Below are 9,889 nucleotides of genomic sequence, written 5' to 3' on the forward strand. Positions count from 1 at the left end.
CACGCACACATACAGGTATGCATATATGCTATATTATGATCTCTCATAATGGAGAAAGAGAGAATGAGCTCATTCCACAAAAAAGAAAGCCAGTACAGAAAAAAAGAGCTTGAAAAAAGTGTTTATCATTAGCAAAGTCTCAATTAATTTGCTAATCCATGTTTTAAACTAAAATACAAAATACTATTGATTTTTACATTAAACTGCTGTATGGCTTAATGTAGAAACATTAATATACCTTCCTTGTGTAGGCTAAAAATGTAGGCTAATTTTGTTACCCTCTGTTACAGCGTCTGTACTGGTAAATGATAGAACAACGATAGTTTACATAAAAAACATTTTTAAAGAAATAAAGTCTTATTATTTAGGCAATGATAGGAAAAATAGCTATCTGCTCCTAACAGTATATCTTTTTGCAGTGCGGCTTTATCACTGAGACAAACAAAAACGCTAAATTTTTGTACCGTAATATAGCTTGGCTTTTGGTTTCATTTGTGCACTAAAGCTATTGAAGCAGCTAACCTTTTTTTTTGCATCTATTTGCATTTTCTATTGGTCGTCTATTCCTCATAAAGCAGAACCTTAACAAACCTTATTTAGTTCTGAGTTTTTTAAATTTTTACTTCACTATTAGATTTCGGAGGTTAGTGAGATACAGACCTATTACCGAAAAGCAGGAAGTTGGATAATAAGAGCATTAAGGCTTTTCTTGTGTACAGTAGCTGATTTACGCGATCCAAGCAGGTCAGTGGCAGCTGTAGAAACAGAAGATTGTACATCAGGTCTGAGCCAAAGCAAGGAAATATTTTTTTTCTGTAAAGAAATAGCAGGTATGGATTAAAACATTCCGAATTTTTTTCAGTGTCGGTCATTTTAACTCATTAAAATGTTCAACTGCATTTAATCTATATTACTGGTTTCAGTGCGTATGTTTGTGATGACAGGCACAGAGCAAAGGCCTTGAACTTGGAAAGTTTGTTTAAGGAGGGATTGCGTCTATCCTTGCCTTCTGAATAGGCCCTTCAGGGAGGGCCAGTCTCGTCGGTTTAAACTTGGCCTTGACCTTGAAGGCCCCGTCGGATCTGTAAAAGTGTGTGTGTGTTTGTGTGTGTGTGTGTGTGTGTGTGTGTGTGTGTGTGTGTGTCTGTATCTGTGTCTGTGTCTGTGTTTGTTTGTGGGAGGGGGGTGGCACCTGGAGGGATGAGCAATGGAGGAGGAGGGATGGCCCCACATGAACACATGAAAACTTTTTATATTTTGACGAAATCATTTATATAATAGAATAGCTCACTGTTGTTTGACTTTCACATTTAACAATAGATTAAAAGGATTTTACAGAAATTATGATTAAAATAGATAAATTCTATTTTAATTCAAATAAATTTTCGAAAAACTCTGACATCATTGTGAGTTACCTTTAAGTCACTACAATAACAAGAACATGCATACAGGGAAAAGGCAAGCAATACTACACATATAATATTTGGAATTTGGAATGTTATTCGGTAAGAACCGCATCAAACGTATGAACATTTTTATCCTGAGCACTGATACAGATAAACTGTCATATCCACGGTCCTTAAATATCTATTTCAACATTACAGCCGTTAAATCAACAGCCTCGTTTTAAACATAGTTTTTGAAAGGATTATTTTGTCTGTACTTTACAGAGCATATCACACTGTAAAGGAATTACAGTGCGAGACAAGAGACATACAATCTTTAAATGTGACATATATCACACACACACATGCACATATATATATATATATATATATATATATATATATATATATATATATATATATATATATATATATATATATATATATATATATATATATATATATATATATATATATATATATACACACACATATAGATATATATATATATATATATATATATATATATATATATATATAGATAGATAGATAGATAGATAGATAGATAGATAGATAGATAGATAGATAAACAGATAGGTAAATTTTTGTCACTTTGCATATAACCAAATATCCATCCTTTAGCTCGCACTGAATGCGGGATATATTCTATAGTTCTTAAGGACAGTAAGGCGACAAACGAAATCTGTTGTTTATTCGTCAGGGTCAGTTGTCAATCACGTGACATGCCTATCGTCCAATCAATGCGCGCCAGTTCTGACTTTACTCCATTGCGTCAATGCAGCTACGGCGATGTAACCTTGTGTCTTGCTCTGGAGTGAGGTCTTTGAGCGATATTTCTCCGTCCGAATGGTACGCGTGCTATGACCACCTCCCTGGTCCTGAATCCTCGTTGGGCAGATGCTGTAATGTTTGTGTATGAAAATAACTTGGATGATCTTAACAAGAACATGGAGGGTCTGGTTGGTAGCAGCAATTTCGCGGCCAACCAGTGCAGAAATCTGATAGCTCACTCAGCCCTGAGCGGTCATCCTTCCAGCCTTGTGCATGGTTCCAGCTATTCCTCTGTGGACATGAGTACCTCGAGTTCAGGAGAAACTAGTAAGCAATGCACTCCGTGTGCATCGGTACCTCAGGCTTCGTCCACGGGGCCTATACCTTATGGTTACTTTGGCAACAGCTATTATCCCTGCAGGATGGGGCGGGGTTCACTCAAGACTTGCACGCAACCAAGCGCACTTGGCTACTCTGCGGAGAAATATATGGACACCCCGGTCACATCTGAAGAATATCCCACAAGGGCCAAAGAGTTCGCTTTTTATCATGGCTATCATGGTCCTTATCAGTCCATGGCGAGCTATTTGGACGTATCCGTGGTACAGACATTAGGGACCAGCGAGCCACGGCACGATAGTCTCCTTCATATGGACAGTTACCAACCTTGGTCTCTGGCTAATGGATGGGGAGGTCAAATGTATTGTTCCAAAGACCAAAGCCAAGCCGGCCATCTGTGGAAATCTGCATTGGCAGGTATGAATATCCCGTTATGTCCAAAAATAGCAATATAAATAATAGATAGCAATTTGTAGTAATTTCTTATTATTTTTATAGTCATTATTTTTATATTCATTTTTGGTAAGTTACAAGGGAAGGCTCGTTTTTCCTCTAAAAGCGATATTCCAATTCTGCAAAAAATGTATAAATCAAACATATTTAAACCATAAATGTGGGAAAATTGATTTAGGGAGTGTTCCGACTGGTCTTGGATTGTAGAATTAAAAGACAACCAGCAAGCCCATAAGTGTTCACCATGTTTGTTATTCGTTCCAGATGTTGTTGCCCACCAACATGACGGGGGCTCTTTTCGCCGAGGTAGAAAGAAAAGGATACCGTACACCAAAGTGCAACTAAAGGAACTGGAGAAAGAATATGCAGCCAACAAGTTCATCACCAAAGACAAGAGGAGGAAGATTTCTTCGGTAACCAACTTGTCCGAGAGGCAGATCACAATCTGGTTTCAGAACAGGAGGGTAAAGGAAAAGAAATTTGTTGCCAAAGTTAAGAACAGCACTCCATAATGGGCATTTGTGCAACAAGACATTTTTATATCTGTGACTCATATTACAGAAAAAATCGACTTGACTTGACTTTACTGGGATTGGTTGTGCTCTTTCTTGCGTATTTTAATCGCGAACTAAGGAATGACATAGGGTAAACAATTACTGTTATAAAATAAAAAACACAAATATGCCAAAATATGTCTTTGTGGGATTTTACAGACAAGATAATGTTAGAATTTTAGGCATGTCGATGTTGTTAGTGCAGTAGAAATATAGCTTATTAAACTATATACTCATTAATATTCTTTAACATACTAATGCGACATGTATTGGATGTATATATGTAACAATTAAAAAAATCACGTTAGTCTTTTAAAGCAATTTACTGCCTTAGCTAATTTTCATAATAACCTAATTTGTAAAATTGTGCTATTAGATATGTCAAGTGTTGTCCCGTAAACGTCTCATTTACATTCATGTTAATTTCAAACAAATTACAGTCTTGTTGGGGCGTCAGGTTGTCTACTTGTCAACTTGCAACGAGTTTATGAGCACTTCTAAGTTTTTTTTTCCCATCATTTCCTGACAATCCTAGACACGGGACTTACTTTTCTTTATGATACACCATATTGTAAATATCATACAAATTTACTTGGAGCAACCATTTAAAACAAAACTTGTGTAAACGTATCGTGCTTTGCAATGCGTAAATAAAAAAAGAAAAGAACTTATAGATCAAGAACTGAGTGTTTCCTTGTCCTTTTGCGGGTGAGGCACAAGATGTTTCAATGGATGGGGGAGATGGGGGAGAGACGGACTTGTAGACAGAGCAATTAAATCAGCGCTTAACCTTGACCTTGGAAATCACATGTACTTAAGATAATTGTCGATATTCCATTCATAAACGCACTAATAACTAGCATTAATATAACTCTCAGAGATTATGATATAATCCTTTCTCGATCTCTTTATCGACACTTTTTTTTTTTACCTCATTGCTGCCATTGTTGAAAAGCAGTATTTAATTAATTTGTTTTGGATTAAATTAAATGTTTCTAATTTTGTGGCTATAGTAGGTCGTAGGATTAAAGAATATTTCTATCAAAATTTTTTATTTATTTATTTGTTTTTTTGGAGAGAGTAGCCTAATTGTAGAGAGCTACTGCGCTCCAAATCCTGGACTGCAAAACATAAATATCTTCCTTCTGGTTATTACATTTCAGGTAAAACAAAAAAGTGCACTCAAATGGATTAGTGGTGTTACTGTTAGCTTCACATAATCACCTTTATATCACCCTGTTTACTTCGTGTGCTTTTGCTTGCTCTGCGTCCACTGTGCGTCCACTCTGCGTCCACTGTGCACAAGTCGTACACAGAACTTGCAAATTCTATCTGTTTACTTATATCAATTGCCTCAGTTGTTCAGTCTGGTCCTAAGTGAAATCCTGTAAACACCTTATAAGAATAATAATCTTGGTGTGACTTGTTTGTAAAGACTTAGAAAAGTCTTTGTAAAAATTGTAAAGGCATTAGGAAGTTGGAGCTTGTAGACAATAATAAGCAATATTCATCAGCAAACGCAACTTTCATACTAACAATGAACTTGCCAAAACAAGTTTAAAAACGTTGCTTATTTGTTGTGTTTAGAGATATAACGGTGGATCTTGTCTTTTCTGATTCTCAGATATCACTTAAATTTGGGGAAAAATCTAGCAGGATTCGATTCAACTCTAGTCGTCCGTCTTTAGCTGATAATTAACCTGGGTGACGATAAATTATGAAAAAAAAAGGGCAAAGCTGTTTTGTAGTCATTTACCTAAAGTCCTATTTATCAACTATTTAACGAAAGATTTGTAAATAGTTCTTTTATTGGACAACCCGCACGAGTCTAGTCAAACAATCGTTTCACAGACCACTAATGAAATTAATGGGTGAATCACCTATACAACAGATATAGACGCAGATATTTACAAAGTTACAAATAGAAGGCGATAGATGCAAGTATAACCAACAATTTACTGCAGAAATTTCGGATGACTGGAAGAGCTTCAATTAATAAGGGAACATCACTAAAAATAGAAAATGCAGTCAGTCAGATATAAGAGAATATATACTATTCTGTATAATTCACATAGTGAATTATACAGAACTATAGAACTATACATACCAACGTAGTATGTATATCATCAAAAGTGTAACACTCACTCTTTGATTTGTGCGCTTTTTAGAATGGAAATTGGCGGCCCCTGTCTTTTTAACATAAGAACTGCATTTTTTGAGTAACGAATGGATTAATTTACTCTTGAATGTAACGTACTGCATTAGTTACGTTGTATTTTTTTCTGAATGTAATTAATTAAATTAAAATATAGAAAATAGCCTTTGTTACGAGATGTTATTCGGTGCTGGTGTTTGTCACTAATGAGGGCCTTTTCAGTTCTATGTTCAGTTCTTAGTGCGTTTTATTGCATTTTGTGACTCTGGAATCACGAGAATGACCTTACACTGGGGTGCATATGTGAAGTGGAGTGAAACCATCACCCCGATGAGAAAACTGTATGTAGGACGTTGTAGGTAGGTGATAGGTGCTGTTGCAGACCTACCCCACTTTTCAGATGTTTACTTTCAATTTTGCATTAAACTGGGTAAAATAATTTTATTTTTTCCGTCTTTCAAGAATGGGTAGACACCTAGGCCTGGACACGAAGAAGTTTTTAGTAACTAGGTAAAGGACTGTAATATCTTGAATAGTATAAGTTAAAACGTAATCTAATACATTTGACTGATACTTAAAAAGAGAGAGAGAGCTATTTCTATATATGACAATTGAGGCATTGTACAATTAAACAAAATGTTGGCTGAGCCACCATAACTAATAGCTACCTTGCACTAAGTTCAACCTTCTCCACTGACTTGCAAATAAAAGAGAATGTTCAATACTTTACTAAACCAAAGTTTCTACTAGCAAATAATAAGTAAACGGAAACAGAGATTGTATTCGCCTATAGTACTCACTAAAATTAAAAGCGCCGGTGCATTGCTTTAATTACCTAATAGTTTACAATATAATACTGAATAAATAAAAAAGAATAAGTAATAAATGTAGTGTAAATGTACATGATTTTAGACATTGCAGAAAAATACTAGTGTTAGTAATAAGCTGATCGCTTCCAGGTTTTAAGTTAAGGACCTTTATTATTAGAGTTTTATATTTTTTTGAAGAACACTGGTTGTTGAGTGGCAAGTGTCGTTATAATTAGCCCCCCCTTTTTTTTTACATAATAGTACAAATAATATATAGTAATGTTATATACATATAATATAGTATATACATATAAAGTACAGTTAATCTTATTTAATGAACCGCTCAAGGTTGAGCACTTTACATTTTTCTTGTAGTTCCTCAAACGAATTCAATTATTTTATAGCTCGGTGCAGTTAGATGTTATGATGTAGACACATAGTTTATGTAAGCATAACGTAAACTTAGTTATTTTGGCCACTATACTGACTATGTTATGTCTAAAGTAAGGGTATTTTAAAATACAGTGAAAGTTTTTTTTATTTGATGTTTTATCAATTTATTGATTTTGTTTAACCAGGTGAGTTAGTATAGACTTTATCAGTAAGTGATCGCACCTGGACAAAAGTAATTAAATGTTTATGTCATTGTTACTGACACATGTAAATTTCCTAAAATTCATCGACAGGGATGTATACGCATCGGTACTAAATTCTGAAAACAACAGAGCCAAAAGGTTATCTAATGGTATGGTGAGAATTACATTGAACAGCTTACGTTAGTTAGCTCGTGGTGCTTTTTATTTGTGAAATTTAAACAATTTTATTTACTTTCCTGGCTAATTATCAATAAAAAAACAACAACAATTGGCTATCATAGTAGAAGAATATGATGGCATGAATGTGGCTTATTGTACTGTAAATAAATAAAACAAATAAACTAAGAATGATCGATGTTAGTGAGTCGGCGACTTACTGGCACTGCACAACTTTTCATTTGCAGTACCAGGAATGCTGAGGACAGTGCTTTCAAGTTCATGTCCAACTCCCCTCCCCCATGTAACCCATCAGTCTCACCCCAAACCCCCTCTATGTATTACCCTTTACTTTAGCCTCGTCTGCTTGTGGGACTGGCTTTTGTTACGGACTTTGCTGTTGAACTTGAGACATCTTGTAAACAATAAGTAGTCTGGCCCCTGTCTGGACAGAAGTGGTCAGCGGGATCAAGCAACATACGTAGGTAGAGAAGAAAAGGTTTTACACGGAAGGCCCCCAACGACGCGTGGAAATTTTTTTCCACAGCTAGAGTTGACCGTACCAACGCAAGAATGTGGATCCTTTACAGTTATGAGTTTGGAACACGGTCCCACAAACGGATCTACAGCGTTACCAAAAACGCACTTATGAGCCTTCGAGGTTTCCTTAAAGTGTAAAATATGTCTTTCGTTGTAATCTGCAGTTTTTAATTCTTGGTGAGCGTAAAACCATTGTGAAACACTTTTAAAATAGAAAGATCAAAATGTTAAGTGCAATTCGTGATGGAACTGATTAATGTTTTCCCAAAACAAGAACAGTAAAACATAAACGCGTTTATATATTAGCTTAACAAGTTATTTTGCATATTTAAATCTTGAACACGACGTGTTCAATTTGGTATCTCAACCACTCATGTAATCCATAATCATAGAATAGAAAACGTTTGACAAGCATCTCTTAATACACATTATGCATTACTATAACTGGCGTACATTCAGTCAATTATGGCTAAGAGCAATTTAAAACTATTGTTTTAGAATTTACAACCTATAGATTTAAATAAACGACTGTCACAGATGTGGATCACGTCTGTTTTTTTCACCACCAACACCACCACCACCACCACCACTGCTACTACTACTACTACTACTACTACTACTACTACAAATAATAATAATAATAATAATAATAATAATAATAATAATAATAATAATAATAATAATAACTCTTTAATTGTTCATATAATATATTAAAGAGTAGGTCTAATGTGGAAATCATAAAACGCAGAATGAGAGTTCCTTGACGGGGTAAAAGTCGGAGCTAGTGAGAACTGTAGACCACCCATGAATAATGCCATCACGTGATTCAACTAAATAGCAGCCAGCTTCAAACGACATCAACATAACTTTAGGGCATTGCAATAAAAAATGTATTGGTATGCAGCACTGAAGTCATGTGTGAAATTTTACAGGGCGCTACATTTATGTTGACCTTATAAAGTTGAATTGTTTTTGGAATGAATTTGGCTTCTGTTATTTACCGACTCTTAGTTTTTCATCATTTCCTGTTTTTGGTAAAGTTGGTAATGATAATGACTTAAAAACTGTGTTGCGCCATTGTATTAAGCCATAATGTTGATATATATTTGCCAGCGGGCTTCTGATGTAATTAACACACACACGCCCCCCCCACACCCACACACACAAACATTATTTTGATTTTACTTTATTATTTAGCTGGTATCTCTTATGAAGACAGGCAATGCATGGACATGTATTTTATGAGAAGGTATTTTTTCTGTTAGGAACTGTGTTGGGAACATGTGAGGTCAATGGAAAAAAGGCATTTAAAAACTGGAGATGCTCTCTCTGTTCTGTCAAAGTGTACCTGGCCTACTAACTCTGTCCTCATGTGGTCCTATCATCTCTTCTCATCTGATCCTTCTCTTGTCTGTGTCAAATATAAGATGCACAATAGTATTGTCATCAGAAACATGAATATAGCACTGGTGCTGTCTTATGCAACACCAGGAGTTTGCACCCTGTGGAGCTTTGGTTCTGAGGGTAAGGTTGAAATATAAAGTGTTGCCCACTGTGGCTACCTGTGACCTGCCTTTTTTTCTGATCTCCCAACTGTTAGGAACTGTGTTGGGAACATGTGAGGTCACTGGAAAAAAGGCATTTAAAAACTGGAGATGGTCTCTCTGTTCTGTCAAAGTGTACTTGGCCTTCTAATTCTGTCCTCATGTGGTCCTATAATCTCTTCTCCTCTGATCCTTCTCTTGTCTGTGTCAAATATAAGATGCACAATAGTATTGTCATCAGAAACATGAATATAGTATTGGTGCTGTGTTGTGCTGTGCAACACCAGGAGTTTGCACCCTGTGGAGCTTTGGTGCTGAGGGTAAGGTTGAAATATATAGTGTTGCCCACTGTGGCTACCTGTGATCTGTGACCTTTCAATATGCCTGTTATTTAGTTGTTAACTCAGACCCTGATCCTGCAATTAGTTGACAAGGATAATGATGTTTTAGGCTCACCAGTAATTAATGAACATACATGTAAGAAAATTTCCTCTCCAGATTAACACAATCAGCACTGTTTAACTGGTATCATTTCTGTTGACCTGATATGATTACTGCAGGTTTTC

General features: G+C 35.6%; 1 protein-coding gene across 1 annotated transcript; it reads left to right on the forward strand.

The window, feature by feature from the left end:
* Window positions 1-2,244: 2,244 nt before the first annotated feature.
* hoxb13a (homeobox B13a) lies at window positions 2,245-4,120 on the forward strand. The gene is made up of 2 exons (XM_060892469.1): window positions 2,245-2,933; window positions 3,234-4,120. The coding sequence occupies exons 1-2, from the start codon at window positions 2,267-2,269 to the stop codon at window positions 3,479-3,481; spliced, it is 915 nt and encodes a 304-aa protein (XP_060748452.1). The 5' UTR covers window positions 2,245-2,266; the 3' UTR covers window positions 3,482-4,120.
* Window positions 4,121-9,889: the final 5,769 nt, after the last annotated feature.

The sequence above is a fragment of the Tachysurus vachellii genome, chromosome 18, assembly GCF_030014155.1.
Source record: "Tachysurus vachellii isolate PV-2020 chromosome 18, HZAU_Pvac_v1, whole genome shotgun sequence".
NCBI classification, from domain to species: domain Eukaryota; kingdom Metazoa; phylum Chordata; class Actinopteri; order Siluriformes; family Bagridae; genus Tachysurus; species Tachysurus vachellii.